The 17,888-nt window shown below is 54.2% G+C and overlaps 7 protein-coding genes across 7 annotated transcripts; 2 read left to right on the top strand and 5 right to left on the bottom strand.

Annotated features, from left to right (window-relative positions):
- Window positions 1–68: 68 nt before the first annotated feature.
- On the bottom strand, window positions 69–1,294 carry SAICODRAFT_21272 (uncharacterized protein). The gene is made up of 2 exons (XM_019166400.1): window positions 830–1,294; window positions 69–768 (listed from the first exon to the last, which is right to left on the bottom strand). The coding sequence occupies exons 1-2, from the start codon at window positions 1,242–1,244 to the stop codon at window positions 161–163; spliced, it is 1,023 nt and encodes a 340-aa protein (XP_019022039.1). The 5' UTR covers window positions 1,245–1,294; the 3' UTR covers window positions 69–160.
- A 1,932-nt stretch (window positions 1,295–3,226) lies between these two features.
- Window positions 3,227–4,431, bottom strand: SAICODRAFT_31677 (uncharacterized protein). The gene has a single exon (XM_019167977.1). The coding sequence runs from the start codon at window positions 4,377–4,379 to the stop codon at window positions 3,381–3,383; it is 999 nt and encodes a 332-aa protein (XP_019022038.1). The 5' UTR covers window positions 4,380–4,431; the 3' UTR covers window positions 3,227–3,380.
- A 1,439-nt stretch (window positions 4,432–5,870) lies between these two features.
- Window positions 5,871–6,809, bottom strand: SAICODRAFT_50151 (kinase-like protein; the record flags this gene model as incomplete). Its single annotated transcript, XM_019168994.1, has 1 exon — window positions 5,871–6,809. A coding segment is annotated over one exon (939 nt), but the record flags the coding sequence as incomplete, so codon positions are not given.
- Window positions 6,810–7,261: 452 nt separating this feature from the next.
- On the top strand, window positions 7,262–13,531 carry SAICODRAFT_21270 (uncharacterized protein). The gene is made up of 2 exons (XM_019166399.1): window positions 7,262–7,367; window positions 7,425–13,531. Exon 2 carries the CDS (start codon window positions 7,549–7,551, stop codon window positions 13,444–13,446), a length of 5,898 nt encoding a protein of 1,965 aa, XP_019022036.1. The 5' UTR covers window positions 7,262–7,367; window positions 7,425–7,548; the 3' UTR covers window positions 13,447–13,531.
- Window positions 13,532–13,568: 37 nt separating this feature from the next.
- On the bottom strand, window positions 13,569–14,258 carry SAICODRAFT_36875 (ribosomal biogenesis regulatory protein; the record flags this gene model as incomplete). The annotated part of the gene is made up of 2 exons (XM_019168533.1): window positions 13,569–14,163; window positions 14,227–14,258. 2 exons carry the CDS (start codon window positions 14,256–14,258, stop codon window positions 13,569–13,571), a joined length of 627 nt encoding a protein of 208 aa, XP_019022035.1.
- Window positions 14,259–14,714: 456 nt separating this feature from the next.
- SAICODRAFT_27282 (NAD(P)-binding protein) lies at window positions 14,715–15,656 on the top strand (the record flags this gene model as incomplete). Its single annotated transcript, XM_019167023.1, has 1 exon — window positions 14,715–15,656. One exon carries the CDS (start codon window positions 14,715–14,717, stop codon window positions 15,654–15,656), a length of 942 nt encoding a protein of 313 aa, XP_019022034.1.
- Window positions 15,535–17,881, bottom strand: SAICODRAFT_165937 (DNA topoisomerase). Its single transcript, XM_019165676.1, has 2 exons — window positions 17,783–17,881; window positions 15,535–17,728 (listed from the first exon to the last, which is right to left on the bottom strand). The coding sequence occupies exon 2, from the start codon at window positions 17,702–17,704 to the stop codon at window positions 15,767–15,769; it is 1,938 nt and encodes a 645-aa protein (XP_019022033.1). The 5' UTR covers window positions 17,705–17,728; window positions 17,783–17,881; the 3' UTR covers window positions 15,535–15,766.
- Between the last annotated feature and the right edge of the window lie 7 nt (window positions 17,882–17,888).

Below are 17,888 nucleotides of genomic sequence, written 5' to 3'. Positions count from 1 at the left end.
ATATATCATTAGAACAACATTGCAAATAGCAACCATACACTTATTCCTCCAAGCGTCCAAGATAAACTATAGTACATCGAATCCATCGCCTCTCCGTGTCGTAACATACACGCTGCTCCTTCAGCATCTCAACCTCCTCAATCCGTCAAGGGCACTTGCCTTACCCTAACACAGGGACTTCAGCAGCCCATGACAATCCCAAGGCAGCCAAGATCGTAGCAGCCACCCAGCTGGACAAGACGCCAACGACACCAGAACCATCTACACCCTTAACGCCGTAGTAAATACCAGTGCCAGACACAACGGCAATGGCAGCCATGACATGCCACCACCCGCTAACCAGACCATGCTTCGTAACAATTTCCTGGAACGCATACCCAGCAGGAAGCAAACCAGCGATCAAGAGTGGAAGCGGGATAGCGACAAGAGTTCTGACAGTCTTGAGGTGCGTCAACAACAAGCCTGGGAAGAAGGTCTTGCTAGCGGTGTAGATCGTGATAGAAAGAATCGTCGACGCGAGGAGCGAGAGGAGAGTGGTGAGAACGTGGTCCTTCTCAACCTTGACCTTACGCGCAGGGCTGATTTCCTCGACGATGACGGAACGGCCAGGGAAGCGTTGAGGGAAGCAGAGGAAGACTGGGATGAGGAGACAGGCGAGGTCGAGGACGGTGAAGAAGGCGAGAGTTGGGAGGTCAACGTTGAAGTTGGAGTGAAGGAGGTGGAGATGGGGGATCTTTCCGAGGAAGGCAAGAAGACCGGCGTCGTACCCTACATCAATTGATCATTAGTAAACCGTAAAGGCATCGAAAGCTGCTTAATTGCGACGTACAGTTCGTGTGCTCAGTCAATGCCAACCCAGCAATCTCCAAAAACCTCGTCGCAAGCGGCGCAAACCCAGGGACCTCCTTAATCTCCGTCGCAACATCCCTCAACCCCGGCACGAGGTACGGCGCAGCACACCAATACCCAACCACACTCAACCCCACACTCAACACTGTCGCAATAACCGTCCTCGGAACCCCAGTCAACCCAAGACTCTTCAAGGAGATCTCAACATCGGTATCAGCGATCGGCTTGTATGAACCAGACGTTGAACCTGAGGGAGGGGAGTAAGGTGATGTCGCGTTTGTTGTGGTGGTGGAGGTTGTGGCGGGGTTAACGGGTTCGCTCGCGATTTCTTGGGTAGACTTCGCATCGGCGGGGCGGTCGGCAAAGGTTGATATCGGACCTGATTGACGAGGCATTTGTATTACGATTGGACCAATGATGGTGTTGTGGTTCGTCGCGACCCGCGATTGCGCCGGCTGGTGTTAAGGTTTTGTGCGCGTGCCGTGTTGAGTGGGCTATGACGTCGGGTTAGGAGATGAATATTCCGCATGGTGTCTTTCACAGGGTTCACTCTGCTTGAAAGATCTTGTAGAGTATATTGCTAGGTCACTATGTATAATTAATCCCAGCTGGTCATGGAGCCAGTTGTCACCCGTGGGAATACAGTAGCCCAGGACGCGACTTGTGTGCTGAGCTTTGGATCTCGGCTCACCCCCGAGTTGGGAGTATGCTCCGTTACGTTCGAGTGTCACTTTAGATTTTCTGACAGCCGCACATCGGAACCACTTTTTCCTGAAGGAGCCAACCTTTTATACAAAGTTTACTCCACGTACCACATCACCCCTCAGAAACTTGACGCAAACGATCTGGAAGCGAATGTTGCCAGCAGCGATAGGCAAACGGGTCAGCCTGCGGTCTGCAAGTGCAAACGTCAGAACATCAAATTACTCATCGCGATTTCAGACTATAATAACTTACCCCGCACTCCTCCATCATTCATGTATTATATGCGAAGGCTTCCGCCTCATACGTGCTAGACCATCCCCTCCACGGACCTTCGGGTTGAGGGGACAAGCACCGAGTCCTGTGTATACTTTCCCGAAGCCGCACGGTAATATCTTGCCGCACGAACATCTGCCCGATGGACATTCGAGTTTGGTAATCGAAGTCTGGCTTGTAGACGTTGAAGCATGCCTTGCACGACAAAGCGAAGCATGCCTGGTCTGACGCTTCTGGTAGGTAGGCGACAATCTTGTGGAGAATCTCGGGTGGGAGCTCAGATAGTAACATGAACGACTGTATGACTATGGTCTCGGATATGGTGGCACATGCATTGGCGAGAATTTGTTAATGTTGTATGGAGGTGTTGTCGGGGAATGAGTACGGGCGTAGTTGTTTCCTATGTGCCCGCGCATGCGTGCCAGCTCACCGGTACCCGCACCTGAGGTCACGATAGCCTCCTATACCGCAACTTGTATACGGCGTCGGATTCGAAGGCAACTGTATTTTCTATCGACTCTTCTTCACATTCTCATCATATTTACGTTTTGAATAGTTGCCTTGTATGTTCACGTTCTGGTAAAGGAGCATGTCGCCCCACCCGTGGGAACGAGCCTGGACGCCAACCCGCGAGCCGCTTGTGGGTAGCTGGATTGCCCAGGATCAGAAGAGAAGCTCAGCAGGATACCAACATAGCCTTTCATCCGTTGCAAGGGTAAATGGCCAAACATGCACTTATCCACGTGCAAGTTCAAGTTGCTGTATAAATTCATGCACAATAGAGATATTTTTAACGAAGCGGCCCAGCTTCAGTTGCAGCAGCGCAGAGTCTGTTAAAGAACATGAATATTCTACGGTCCCATCTCGAACACTCAAGACCTTGACACCAATTCTAAAATACCCTGCGGCAGTCTTCGCCACCTAACGCTATAACGTGAAGCCTGGAAAAGCATATTCTGAAATATCGCAGCTACTACCTGTCCGCCTTCTCTTTCGACATCTGGCGGCAAGATGTTAGAACATGTTCCTCATTCTGGGCGCTGGATATTTTGGTGGCCTCACCGTAAAATGCTCGCCGCAGCCGCTCACGGTGAAAAAACACGTTCATCAGCAACTGAGAAATCGGCCCGAGCGACGTGAGAAATCATTTGCTATAGATGGAAATAGAGGTGTACATGATATTTCGTTCGCTCTTGCTCTCCTAAGACGTCTAAGGTAGTAATTACTACCCACCGACAAATATCGTTACAGGCGCGTGCTGAATGGGGAACTATAGCACAAGGAAATTACCGTGCGATTTGTGCCTGCGCATGGGGCTCCTCCCTATACATGTTGCGGTCGATAGCGAAGCAGCAGCTGAGCGAAGTCTGAAGACTTGGTCGATTGCAAATTGGAGAGGCCACCCACGTAATTTTGTCTGTGTGTATTCATGTAGATTCAGTTTCCATTAGATGAACCTACTCGTACACGTATCCTATAGAGTACCACGAGCTCAACAACGCGTACGCCAAATGATGCCCCAAAACGCCAACAGTCTAACGAGTGAAAACTCATCACAACCCCGAAACGCTAGGGTATCGCATCTTGAAGTCTGCCTCCATATCGTCCTCCATCGGGAACGTCCTTGACTTGCCCTTCAATCCCGTAGGCTTTGAGGGTGGAGGAGGTTTAGATTTCGATAGCGTTGCTTGCCATGGCTCAGAAGGAGACAAGGGTATCTCATCTTCGATACGAAGCAGCGCGGCAACATGGTTCCTCGATACGGACCTTGATTCTTGGGACGTCTCATGTTCCCGCGGCTTGCCCGAGATCGTCCGCGAACGCTGCACTCCAGCCCCCGATGAAGCAGTAGGCGGCGATGGTTCTGGCACAGAAGGCCCATACCCCTCTGCAGTCCGGCGAACAGGACCTCCCGTGGTGGCAGTAGTCAGGTAGCTGTTCATCCTTTCCCTGATAGACATCCTCTTGGTTTCCGTAGGTGCGGGTGCGGAGGTGGATGGTTCAGGGTCGCGCACGATGTTTGACATCGCCGACATGGACTGGGATGTTGCCAGGCCTCGCGACTGAGGCATAGGTAGCGACGCAGTAGAATTTCTGTACTGAGACTGATATACACGTTCCTCAGAGAAGTCATTTGGCTTCGCTCGGGGCGCGGGAGCATTCTGCACTGGATGTACCGTTCGTACAGGTCCCGTCACAGTCTGCCTTTGAGCATGGACAGTCTGCATGGGCTTGGCCGGCTGCTGAGTCGTATGCACCAAAGGCTGCATAGATTGCAACGGCTGCGGCGGCGAACTCAACCTCGCAGCAGCAACCTGCATCCGTCTCTGCTGTCCCGCAACCAACGCCGCACGTTCTCGATCAGCCTGCGTAGGCACTCTCTGGAGCGTAGCACCACTTGGAGCGGCACCCACAGTCTGAGTTTGTGTCTGAATTGGCGGCAGAGACTGTGGCTTCGGCTTTGTCACCGGCGGCGACTTGACCTTCTCCAACTGCTCCTTCGCCTCAACCGGAATCTCCACACTCTCCACCCTCCACTCATCCGCCTCCATCTCGAGCTCCCTCTGCCTCAACGCCGCCTCATCCAAATACGGGGTCCTCTTCCGCTCAGGACTCCTCTCCTTCTCCTTCTTGCTGCCTTCGAACATCTTGAATGCCTCACCGAACTTGGTACCGATAATGCTCATGCTACTCCGCTTCTGATGATGTTGCTTGAATGTTCCGGTATTCTGCCTGCTCACACGGGTCTCGCCCGTCTTATCCCTCTCAATTGCCTCAAGGAACCCAACATCGTTATTGATATGCTCACTCCTCGCACTCGCATTACTCCTCCCACTATACGTCGGTCTCATTGGCTGAATAGGTAAAGCCTCGAACTCCGGCCGCTGCTCCCGGTGCATCGAGTTCCTCTTACTCCTCTGTGCCTCCTCAGCACCATCCTTATCCTTCCCCTTCTGCGAACTGCTACTCGACCGCCTCAGAAAACTCGGCATACTAATCCCAAACGAGCTCTTACGTCGATGCTCCTGAATACTCGGTCTCCGTCCCCCGCCAGCGTCGAGACTAACCCGTGGGCTTGGGCTAATCTTTCCAGAATAACTCTCCTTGCGCTGCATACTCGCCGCACTCGGTCTCGTCACAGCGGTGGGGACGCTGCTACCCCATTCATCCGTACTCATCCTCGGCGAGGGAGCCTGGAGACTTGCACGACTCGCAGGTCGGGTAGGCTTGACGAACCCGTCCGCATCCTTGACAGGGAAGTCCCACTCTCTGCTTTCCTCCGGAATCGTCGGACTCGCACCAGGACTCGGCGCAGGACTTGGCCCAACACCCGTCTGTGTTCCCATCGTGACCATCTGTGGCCTCTTCGGGCTCGGCTGTACCACACTGAAATTCCACTCCGGTTTATCCGCTCCTCGCTGGACTTGGGTCTGCACAATTGGCGGCGGGGCTCTCTGCGTTGGTGCCGCACTCACCGGCGTCTGCACAGGTGGCGCACTCTTACTCATACTCCTCGCTGGCAACGGCCTCACATTCGGAGCTACATCCGCTCCCTTGACGTACACCCCATTCCTCTTCGCAACCTCGCTTGGCTTCATGTTCCTCACCTCCTGATCCACTTCCTGTGGCAGCGCAAACGCATCATCTGCCAACTTCTCCACCAATCTCTCCTTCACACTCTCCCTCCTTTCATGTGTTTTCTTGCCGTTGCCAAAGTCGAACCCACTGTCAGCACCCAACGCAAACTCCTGGATACTAGGAAATTTGTCCATTCCCAAGGTATCATCGATACTTCCCATCGTCTGGGCTGCGGTGTCAGGACTGGTATACCTCGGTGTAGGCGCCTTTCCAATGTTACTGGTCGGCGGCTCCAATGCAGCACTCTTCGTAGGCGGATCCGGCGTCCGCGATGGTCGTCCCCGCCGCATGGGTACGATCCTCTCCTGCTCGGGTTCGAGTAATGCAGCCTCAACCTTCTCCCTCGCCTCCTTAGCCTTCCGTTCCTCCTCCCGTGCCTCTTCATCCTCCTCCCTCCCCGCATAAATATCCTCAAACGGCACCGGCCGCCCCCTAATTGTACATACCTCCCTCACAACCTCATATATCGTTGGCCTATCCTCCTTCCGTTCCTTCAAACACTTCTTCACAATCCCCTTCAACCTTGGGCTATACGCCGGCCAGTTGGGGAACGAGTATCGTACATTGGATATACCGAGCGCGATCTCGGCGGGTCCGGCGTTGGGGGCTTCGAAGGGGGTTGTGTAGTACATGAGTTTGTAGAGGAGGACGCCGAGGGCCCATATATCGGATTTTTCGTCGATTGGGATGCGCCGGAAGGGGTCGAGCATCTCGGGCGAGCGGTAGAAGAGAGTAGTGTGTTTTTCGACGTCTTCCAGGACTCTTTGTGCTTCTGCTGCGCTCGCAGGGGGTTTCCGTGCGGGTGACGAAGCGGACCCGAAATCGGCGAGTTTGAAGAGGGATGCGGAGTGGATGAGGATATTCTCGATCTTCAGGTCGCGGTGAAGCAGTGGTGGCCGGAGATAATGCATACACGCAATCCCCTGTGCCGCATCAGAAAAGATCTTCAAAATCTCCGGTTCCGCAAGCCTCGTCTGGAGTCTCGAATTCATCAAATCAATCAACCCCCCTCCCTCACAATACTCCATCAACAAAAAGACCTCATACCCGCCCGCTGGTAGGGCAGACGCATGTGAGTCAATATATGTAACGATCTGCGTAAACCCCTTCAGTTTCTTCATCGTGTCCACCTCTACCTGCATATTCGCCAAATGCTCTCGGTCGGCGCATGCAACCCTCTTCAACACCGCACGATAACTCGTCCCCGCCGGCGCCGCAGCCTCACGAGTCTGTACGACATAGACATGCGCGAACCCACCCTCGGACAGATACCTTTCAATCACGACTAGATGTTTTCCGACTTTTAGTTTGGTGCCGGGGGTATAGGCGTTGGGTGGTGGTCTCGCTACTGCGACAGGGACGGATTGTGGTTGCGGTTGTGGGGCTGCGGCATATTGTTGTGATGGGTAGTATGACTGTTGGGGGTATGCGGCGTAGGCCATTGTCTTTGGGTGATCTGGTCGGCCAGCGAGGATCACAGCGCTTGAGCTTATCGGTTCCTTGGTGTAGTGTTGCGTTGTCGGTACTCAGCCGTACTCAGCCCCGGGCCCCACACACGCCGTCATAGGCGTGCACGTGATCTCAGCACAAGATCTGACAGATGAAACTCCGTGATCTTTCTAGATTCAGCAACCGTTCCAAACTATAAGCCTTGACAATCGCGCTCTGCACCCACTGCTGATCGCTGGGCAAGGGTTACCCTCCCTTTTCACGCGTCTTTGCCGGTTTCCCTCCTCGTGCGCGTCAACTTAAAAACGGGTGGTCATACAAGACCCACTGATCCCCCACCAAAAACCCGGATGCCGCCAGCGCGCGCGCGTGAAACTCCACCGAATAAATACAAAGTCCCCGTGCGAAAACACCGATCACACGGCCAATTGCCTTTCTGTTTGAATAATCTGGTATATGGAGGCGAAAGTATTACTTCGGAGCATTGACTGACCTGCCTGCTTGTACAGAGCATCGCAATGCCGTCGTACTAAGTGCCGCGTCACGGATACAACCCAATACCGAAAAACCCAGCGCAAGCATACAAGGCGCCTATAGTCTGTCAATCACCTATAATACAATCAGAAAGTCACAATGACGACTCGTCTCGATCGTCTCGTCCTTCTCCTCGACACCGGGTCGACACAGCTCGTGCGACACACCGCTGCCTCGCAACTCGCCGACATTCAGCGCCAGCATCCGCATGAGCTGTACAATCTGCTCGGGCGCGTCGTTCCCTACTTGAGAGCAAAGACATGGGAGACAAGAGTCGCGGCTGCGAAGGCGGTGGGAGGGATCGTCGATAACGTCGAGGGGTTTGATCCCAATGGCGAGGATGAGGAGGACGTCGAAATGGAGGACGCAGCAAAGATCACGGAGGTAAAGGAGGAAGAGGTAACCGGGGTGATCAAACCTGCCGACGCAGACGATTACCAAGACGCATCGGAACCGAAAGTCAAACAGGAACCCCTCGACCTCCCCAAACCACCCCCCTCGAAACGCACCCCCTCCGACCTAAAGATCGACCTCCCCCCACCTTCCCTGCCGCGCAAAGCCATCGACACAACCCTCCACCTCTCAACCCTCTCCCTCCCCCAAATCCTCACCCGCGGCCGCAAACTCCTCGGCTCAGCCGGTAGTGAATACGAGGTATCCTGGGGCGACCTCCCACCCTCCGAACGCCTCGCGTTCCAGAAGAGGAATTTGATGGGGAGATTGGGATTGGGGAGTGAGGTCATGTCAAAGGAAGAGCAGGAGGAGTTATTCGGTGATAAAGACCTGAGCACACCAGTTCCTGGTCAACAAACACCCCGGGTACCATTCCCTCCCTCGGGACGTATGCCACCACCAATGGCCTCCCCCGCCAACCCATCCGCTCTGCAAACACCGAGACTGCAGAAGGATAGCTCAACGATGAGTGCAGGAACTGGAGCGATGCAACCCCCAACCCCCGGCAGCGCCATCGGCGAAGACGGCCTCTCCGCCCGCCAACGCAACGCACTAAAACGCAAAGCCAAAGCCGCCGGTAAAAACGCCTCCTCTTCCTCCAAAATTCGTGTCGTCGACCTGCAGGGTCCGTCTGCGCACCCACTCACTACTCCCTCTGCGGAGACACCAGCGGGATTGGCGGAGCCGACGCCGAAGGGGTTGGTGAAGCAGGAGAGTAAGGGTGACTATTTCTCGATTACGCCGCAGGCGCAGTCGAACAAGGTCGTTGTTGAGCATAAGGCGCCGCCACCGAACCCCTCTGCTGCGTTGATCGGGTCGAATGGGCAATGGCCATTCGAGGCTCTCGTGGACCTTCTGCTCGTGGACCTTTTCGATCCGGTGTGGGAGGTTAGACATGGTGCCTCCATGGGTCTTCGCGAGGTTTTGCGGAAACACGGGGCTGGAGCGGGGAGGAAGGTGGGATTAAACAGGAAAGAGAATAATGAACGGAATAAAGTGGTGCTTGAAGATTTAGCCTGTCGTGTCTGCGCCGTCTTCGCACTCGATAGATTCGGTGATTACATCTCCGACCAAGTCGTCGCTCCGATCCGCGAATCCGTTTCTCAAACATTCGGAGCGCTGCTGCAGCATTTACCGGAAGAATCAGTGGTAGCGTGTTTCGATGTGCTGTTGAAACTCGTTTTCCAGAATGACCCGGGGATGGGAACGAAGGTTTGGGAGGTTACGCATGGTGGTATGTTGGGGATGAAATACCTCGTTGCTGTACGTCGTGATATTATTTTCTCGCGACCGGCATTGTTGGATGGGCTCATTCGTGCTGTCGTACACGGTCTCGCCGACCACGACGACGACGTCCGTGCGGTGAGTGCAGCGACCCTCGTCCCTATCGCAGAAGATTTCATCGAAGCGAGACCGAATGCGGTGGGTGAGTTGATCGATGTCGTATGGTCCTGTCTTGCGGATTTGAAGGATGACCTGTCAGCGTCGACCGGAAGCGTTATGGATCTTCTGGCCAAATTGTGCGCGTTCCCGAAGGTTTTGGATATCATGAAATCGAGAGCTGCCACCGATGTCGAACGCGGGTTCGGGGTTTTGGTACCGAGGTTGTATCCCTTCCTTAGGCATACGATTACGAGTGTGAGAATGGCTGTACTCAGGGCTCTTCTGACATTCTTGGGTATCGACGGCGAGGGGACGCGTGGATGGGTTGATGCGAAGGCTGTCAGGCTTATCTTCCAGAACATGCTGGTGGAACAGAACGAGCAGATCCTCGCTCTCACGCTGCAAGTATGGGAACCGATGGTTGCTATCCTGGCTAAGGAGAACAGACTGGTGGAGGCCATGGGCGGACAATTTATGCCGCTCATGACACTTCTCATGACCCCAATCGGTATTGCACGTCATCCAATTCCTATGGAGACGAGCTTGTTCATGAGGCCTAGTGGACAGGCGTTCTATTCCGCTGTACAGTCACAAGCTCCAAACGAGCCCGCCAAGAAGAAGCGAAAGATGTCGACGAAGCCGCTGGTGGATGACATCCCTTCTACACCGGTTCCACATAACGTCGATGGACCGATGATGGCGGGAGATGTCGACCTGGTCGGTATGGACACCATCATCCGTACCCGAATTACCGCTGCGATCGCTATGGGTATGGCAATGGGCGCGTGGCCAAAGGACACAGTGCAGGCCTCCTTCGGGCCATACTTGGACGCAAGCATCACTGCGCCGCACTCCACAGGTAGGCTGTTAAGTATGACCATCATCGAGGAGTACGTTAAGCTCGCCAAGGAGGAGAACACGTTCAAGGAGGGTATCAGGCCTACCTTGGGTAACTTGCTCAACATGGCCGCACCAGGTGCTTACAGCAACTTGTTCCCTTACCTCCGGATCGTCCGTGGCCAGTGTCATGCATTGCACAACACCTTCATTCAGGACGGAAAGATCAAACCATCGTCTGTGCCGACCATTGCTGTCGTTGTGCAGGGTGAACCTGAGGCTGGACCCAATGCTTTCAGCCTTGAGGATGCCGAAAAGATCGTCAGTGTTGAGTTCGACAAGTTGAAGAAGATGATCAAGGGTCCTGACAAGATCATGTCCGCGAAACCATTGGCGGATGCAAAGGCAAGTGCGTTGAACGCCATCGCTGAAGCCCGCGAAGCCAAGGAGAAGCACGACGTTATGGTCTTCGCTGCTGCTGCGGCCGCATATGTCGCTATGGGACAGCTTCCTGCCAAGTTGAACCCGGTTATCAGGAGCATCATGGACAGCATCAAGAAGGAGGAGAACACCGTCCTTCAGCGCCGTTCTGCGGCGGCTGTTGCTACTTTGGTTGAGCTCTGTGCTACCGGCGGCAAGGGAGCTGCTTCAGACAAGATGATCAAGAATCTTTGCGCGTTCTTGTGTGTCGATACCTCTGAAACTCCAGAGTTCATGCGTCACATCAAGCTTCAGGACGTCATCTTCTCACTCAAGAAGGAAGATCGCGAAGCTGCAATGCCCGAAACTGGTGAACATGAACGCGAAGCTCGCGAGGCACGCACGAAGCGCAGGGGTGCTCAGGCTGCTTTGGAGGAGATGGCTGAGCGCTTTGGTATGCAGTTGTTCGAGAAGGCAAAGAAGTTGCGTGACTGCATGTTCGAGCCTCTGAGCAAAGCTTTCAGTGGACCACAGCTCCCCGCCGAAATCTCCGACCCGCAGTCTGCATTTGGTCAGGAGGTCGTTGACGGTTTCTCTGTCCTCAAAGCGCTCGTCTCCAAGATCCATCCCGATCTTTGTGGAAGCGTCGTTCAGCAGTTTCCTCTCATCATCAAAGCACTCGAAGCACCTTACTCCGTCATTCGTTACGCGGCCTCCAAGTCGTTTGCAACCGTCTGCAAGACTTCTACCATTGAGGGCATGCAAGCAGTCATTGAAAAGGTCCTGCCGATGGTCTCTGACCCGCATAATGTCAAGCGCAGACAGGGAGGTATGGAATGTATCTACCATCTTGTACAGACCATGGACACTGAGATTTTGCCATACGTCATCTTCCTCATCGTCCCTGTGCTTGGTCGTATGAGTGACGCCGATAACGACGTTCGTCTTGTTGCTACCACGACGTTCGCCACTCTTGTGAAACTCGTACCGCTCGAGGCCGGTATCCCCGACCCTCCGGGTATCTCTGAGGACCTCCTCAAGGGCCGTGACGAAGAGCGGAAGTTCATCGCACAAATGCTTGACGGAAGCAAGGTGGAGCCATTCGAGTTGCCGGTCGCAATCAAGGCCGATCTGCGCAAGTACCAACAGGAAGGTGTCAACTGGTTGTGGTTCTTGAACAAGTACCATCTCCATGGTATCCTCTGTGACGACATGGGTCTCGGAAAGACGTTGCAGACAATCTGTATCGTTACCTCCGACCACCACATTCGCGCCGAGAAGTACGAAAAGAACCAAGCGCCCGAGTTCAGGCGTCTTCCATCTCTCATCGTTGCTCCGCCAACTTTGTCAGGACACTGGAAGCAGGAAATCATGACCTACGCTCCGTTCATGAAGCCAGTCGTTTACACCGGTCTTCCCTTCGAACGCGCCGCACTTCGTAACTCTCTGCACAAGTATGACATCGTCATCACCTCTTACGAAATCTGCCGTAACGACATCGAGGAGCTTTCGAAGCAAAACTGGAACTACTGTGTATTGGACGAGGGCCACATCATCAAGAACGCCAAAGCCAAATTGACGCAGGCCGTTAAGAGGCTCAAGGCTGAACACCGCTTGATCTTGTCCGGTACTCCTATCCAAAACAACGTTCTCGAGTTGTGGTCTCTCTTCGATTTCTTGATGCCGGGATTCTTGGGAACGGAACGAGTTTTCAACGAGCGTTTCGCGAAGCCTATCGCAGCATCTCGTGACAGCAAATCTTCCTCCAAGGAACAAGAAGCCGGTGCCCTCGCCCTCGAGGCATTACACAAACAAGTCCTGCCATTTCTCCTCCGTCGTCTCAAGGAAGACGTCCTCGCCGACCTACCACCAAAGATCATCCAAGACTACTACTGCGAGCTCTCCAGCGTCCAAAAACAACTTTACGAAGATTTTGCAAAGAGCCAGGGTGCCGAAGTCGCGGGCGTAATCAACGAGAAGGGCAAGGACAACAAATCGCATGTCTTCCAAGCATTGCAGTACATGAGAAAGCTGTGTAACCACCCCTCCCTCGTCCTCAACCCAAGCCATCCAAAGTACACGCAAGTCATGTCCCAACTCGCCGCTCAAAACTCGCAAATCAAGTCAATCGAGCACGCGCCCAAACTCGGTGCCCTCAAAGACTTATTACAAGACTGCGGTATCGGCGTCCCACCTTCCGCCGCAGACCCCGTCGCAGCAGCAGCGGGCGGTGGCGTGGTAAATCAACACCGTGCACTCATTTTCTGCCAACTCAAAGAAATGCTCGACATGGTCGAACACGACGTCCTCAAAAGCCACCTCCCAGGCGTCTCCTACATGCGTCTCGACGGCTCAATCCCCGCCCCCGCCCGTCACGAAATCGTCCAAAAATTCAACGCGGACCCCTCAATTGACGTCCTCCTCCTCACCACCCACGTCGGTGGGTTGGGGTTGAACTTGACAGGCGCCGACACGGTCATCTTTGTCGAACATGACTGGAACCCGATGAAGGATTTACAGGCCATGGACCGTGCACATCGGATTGGACAGAAGAAGGTGGTGAATGTGTATCGACTCATTACGCGTGGGACGTTGGAGGAGAAGATCATGGGGTTGCAGAGGTTCAAGTTGAATATTGCGTCGAGTATTGTTAATCAGCAGAATTCAGGGTTGGCGACGATGGATACGGACCAGATTTTGGATTTGTTCAACCTTGGCGAAACTGCACCGGCGGAAAAGAGGGATGGGGACGCTGAGGGGGGTGTTGATGCTGAAGGCAATGTCGTCAAGAAGGGTGGCGCGAAGAATATCTTGGATGAGGTGCCCGAGTTGGGGGCGTGGGATGAAGGGCAGTACCAGGAGGAGTACAATTTGGATGGGTTCATTGCTAGTTTGAAGCGTTGAACGATGTAGTAGTTTAGGCGTTGGGAAGTTATAAACTGGTGTTACGGAGTGCTATGGGAATTTTGGCATATTTTAGAGGCAAGGCATAGTCAATGATATTGTTTTGTGCAGACTATCGGAGCCTACTTTCTTCTCGAAGTCCTTCCTCCCTTCTCCACCCGTCCAGCAGCCTTGGCCTTCGCCGCACCCTCTCTCATGTTCCTCTCCTGCTGCATCTCATTCTTCTTGACCCTCTCCTTCCTCTCCTTCCTAACCGCACCCCTCACATCATCCCCACCCTCACCCCCCGGCGTCTTCTCATTGACCTCCACAAGCCAATCATTCTCCGAATCCTTGTTCTTACCCCCGTACCCCCACTTCGGAACCCATTCCCCAGTCGCCTCATCATATACCATCTTACCCTCGCGCTTCTTGGGCGCGATACCCTTTTGGCGGGCGAATCGTTCCCATCGTGTTTCTTCCTTTGGCTTCGGTAGGGGTTTTTCGCGGGGGAGGAGGGTGACGGCGTCGGGGAGGGCGGCGAAGACGCCGTCTTGGGTTGCGGACATGGGGAGGGAGAGGATTTGGTTGATGAGGAGCTGAGCCCCGTCGCGGGTTGTTTGGAGGAGGGTTTGTTCGAGGGATGAGGGGGATGTTGGGGGGAGGGGGTTGGGGTTCATGACCAACAGGTTGCCCATGTCATATTCGGCGGGGATGGGGAGGTCGACGGTGACCGGGCTGTGCAGGAGAAGTCAGCGTAAGCACGTAGGAAGGGCGTAAGAGGAGGGATATATGTACAGCAATTGAGGTTTCTCTGAGGCAGCGGGAGCCATTTTGTGAATCTTTTCGAGGTTATCGATAAAGTTTCAAACAGAAGTTTCCTTATCGAGCGGGTGGCGCAGCAGCACGTGTGGCGCGGCGTGCGACCTGTCCTGATCGCCTGGTAACCCCGTTTGTTAGGGAAGACAACTGCGTGATACGGACGTAGGTAATACTACCTTTTCCACTCCATCTATTGGGTGTCACCTCCTGCTCGTTGATCTCGGCGCGGCACGACAGACAAGTCCGATCCCTCACCTCAGCTGACAAAATCCAGTAAGCGACGCAGGGTAAGCTTATTCGGGACACATGACGTCCGTGAGTGGAGGACCCTACACCATCAAATCGGTCCGAGTAATGTCGTGATTGCTTACGAATCTCATGACAATGAACGCCCGAGGCAATCCTATAAAACGAGGGCAGGATCAAATACGAACCCTCCAACCTCCTCTTCCCCTCACAACACAACCATGACCAAACTCAAGAAAATCATCCTCATCGGCGCCTCCGGCTCCATCGGCACCCCCATCCTCGAAGCCCTCATCCGCGCTAAATCCTCCTTCGACGCAATCGCAATCCTCACCCGTCCCTCCTCCGCCCCCCAATTCGACAAAATCTCCTCCGAACACGGCATAAAAATCCTTACCGTCGCCTCCTACGACAACACCTCCGACCTCACCGCCGTCTTCGCGGGGTACGACACGGTCATCGCAGCCCTCGGTGCCGCAGCGTTGGATACGCAGCTCAAACTCATCGATGCGGCTGTTGCGGCGGGTGTGGAGCGTTTCTACCCATCTGAATTCGGGACTGCGACCGATTCGCCGGCGTTGGGGGATGAACCCATCTTTGCCGATAAACGCAAAATCCAAGCCTACCTCCTCCGCCAAGCATCATCATCATCATCCTCCACCAACAACAACAAACTCTCCTTCACCGCTCTCCAAACTGGATCATTCGCAGACTGGGCATTGGCGAACGGCTTCATCGGATTCGACATCAACGCAAAGACGGCAAAATTCATCGATGACGGAACTGCCGTGGCGAGTTTCACAAGTTTGAGGGATATCGGTGACGCGACCGTAACCTCCCTCCTCCACCCCGACGCCTCCAAGAATGCGTTCATCCGTGTCCAAGGCTTCGCCGCATCTCAGCAAGATATCCTCAAAGTCCTCGAATCCGAAACCAACTCCAAATGGAAAGTCACCAAGACACCTATCTCAGACGTCCTCAAACGCGCAGATGAGGCATTGGAGAAGAAGGATTTCACGACGTATGCCGTTAGTAGGATCCAAGCCGTTCTTTGGGGTGGGAATGGCGCGTTTGAGAAGGATGAGATTAGTAACCAGAAGATTGGGTGGGCTCCGAAGGATGATCTTCATGCTGTCGTAAAGCAGGTTTTGGCCAGCAAGTGATTTGTTTCGTGTTACGCCTTCGTGTACTTAAACGTACGTAGCTAGTCTATCAGCACTTGATAGTCCTAATCTCACACTCTTATCCCATCCCAGCCCTCCCGGGCCCCGCACTAAACCTCCAAATACCTCCGACAGGCCTCCTTCAAAACCCCAACCTCCCTGTTCGCCTTTACAAACACCTCCCGATACTGCTCCAAACTCTCATGAACAACCTCTTGTCGCGTCTTTCGTCCGTCGCATATCGCACGCATCTTTTCTTCCATTTCTTTTCGGAGGAATGGTTTTGTTAGGGAGGCGTCGAAGGCGATGGTGTCGTAGGCTTCGACGAGGGCTACGCCGAGGTTCGAGGGGACGAATTCGGTTATGCCGCCGCCTCCGGTGCCGCCTCCGCCGTTGTCGCCATTGGCGGCACCCCGACCACGACCACGTCCGCGACCACCACCCCTGCCTCCTCGGCCACCACCACCCTTCGGGCGCTTAAAGACATACCCCCTCTCACACACCTTCTCAATATGATCCGCCATCGTCGCATCCGTCCCAATCCCATTCGCATCCATCAAACCAATCAACTCACTCTCCGTCAACAAACTCGGACTACTCGTCTCCCCCTCCGTCACATTCGCCGTATCGAGCGGTATGAGTTCGCCTTGCGTGAAGGCGGGGAGGGGACGAGAGGATGTCCAGCGGTCGTAGGGGTAGACGTCGAGGTAGTTTCGGGCGAGGACGATGAGGCCGGAGGTGGAGAAGCGTTCGCCGCCGTATTCGAGGTCGACGGTTGATGATTCGCCTTTTGCGTCTTCAGAGACGCAGGCGAGGAAGCGACGAACCACGAATTCGTAGACGCGATGCTCGTCTCTGTCTCGGAGGGCGTGTGGGGCGACGTGTGCGATGGGGTGGATGGGCGGGTGTGCTTTGTCGTTATTCCTCCCATTCCGAGGTGCGCGATAATCCCCATCCAGCAGTTTCTGTGCGTAGGTTCCCCATTGTTGGTCGACGACCTGTTTCTCCACTAGTGCTCGTAAATTCATCCCAGGGTCGAACTGATCAGTCTCGGTTCGCGGATACGACAAAAACCCATTATTGTACAATTTCTCCGCGATGTCCATTACTTTCTTGGATGACATGCCGAGAAATCTGGCGCCTTGTTTTTGGAGCTCGACGGTTGTGAGGGGGAGGGGCCGCCATTTCGATGTTGGCTTTCGTATGACACTCGCCACCCTCGCCATTCCACTCTCCAAACACCGTTCAAACATCAATACGACTGCCAACTGATCAAACAACCTCCCACGTTTCCAGGTGAATTCAACATCGATGTCGTCGCGAACGTAGGAGACTTTGATACTCCAAAACGTCTCAGGACGAAAGTTTTGGACGCGGCGCCAACGATCGACGACGAAGCCCAGTGTTGGGAATTGGCAGGAGCCGTAGGAGATGATCTGGTCTGCGAGGGCTTGGATAGCTTGTTGGAGTTGTAGGGTTTGAAAGCGGGTGAATGCAGCTCCAAGCCTGAGGTCGAGTTCTTGTCGTGCATCGACTGCTGCCGCGGCACGGAGATCCAATGCGACGGGGTTCCGGGCAGCCTGGATGATATGTGCTCGTTCCAGGTTGTTGAAGTTTGCTCTGTAGATTCGGATATTTGGATTCTTTTGCCGTGCGGCACCCATGACTTCACTCCCAATATGCTCTCCCTCCCTATCACAATCCGTCCAAATAAACAATATCTCCGCCCTAGCACACTCACTCACTATATTATCATACACCCCCTTCTGATCCTTCCCGACCTTACTCACGATCCGTGCCTCGAACAACGCGGCAGGCGGGCAAGACTGCCATGATTTATATGCGGGCTCAAAGTCAATTTCCATGAGGTGTCCCATGACACAGGAGAATGTGACGTGGCAGTCGCCCCATGAGGGGAAGCGGTATGTGAAGTCGTAGTTCTTGATGTATTTGTTGCGGGTGTCGCGGACTGAGGGACGGCCGCCTGAGAGGATTCCTGCGACGGCTTTGGAGATGGAGGGTTTTTCGGCGATGCAGACAACTTTCATCGCATGGGAGATGAATACTCCGAGCTGTTGAACGAATGTTACCTGTCTCCTTGACGGTTCATTGCTGGACGTGTTTACGTTGTATGAGTAGACCAGGGCGCGCGCATCGACACACCGCGGATTCCAAAGGGTTCCAAGTTCGATCGATTTTGGGCAGTCTCGACGAGGAGATCAACCACACCGC

This window comes from Saitoella complicata, assembly GCF_001661265.1.
Source record: "Saitoella complicata NRRL Y-17804 unplaced genomic scaffold SAICOscaffold_23, whole genome shotgun sequence".
NCBI lineage: Eukaryota > Fungi > Ascomycota > Saitoellomycetes > Saitoellales > Saitoellaceae > Saitoella > Saitoella complicata.
Note: the sequence above shows the minus strand (reverse complement) of the source record. Positions and strands in the feature narration are given on the sequence as shown.

Bases quoted from the DNA above. Each gene is read 5' to 3' on its own strand.
- SAICODRAFT_21272 (XM_019166400.1), bottom strand. From the start codon at position 1,244: ATGCCTCGTCAATCAGGTCCGATATCAACCTTTGCCGACCGCCCCGCC. The intron at 769-829 runs GTACGTCGCAAT...CAATTGATGTAG, and splicing joins ATTGACTGAGCACACGAACT to GGTACGACGCCGGTCTTCTT.
- SAICODRAFT_31677 (XM_019167977.1), bottom strand. From the start codon at position 4,379: ATGGAGGCGGATGAGTGGAGGGTGGAGAGTGTGGAGATTCCGGTTGAG.
- SAICODRAFT_21270 (XM_019166399.1), top strand. From the start codon at position 7,549: ATGACGACTCGTCTCGATCGTCTCGTCCTTCTCCTCGACACCGGGTCG.
- SAICODRAFT_165937 (XM_019165676.1), bottom strand. From the start codon at position 17,704: ATGAAAGTTGTCTGCATCGCCGAAAAACCCTCCATCTCCAAAGCCGTC.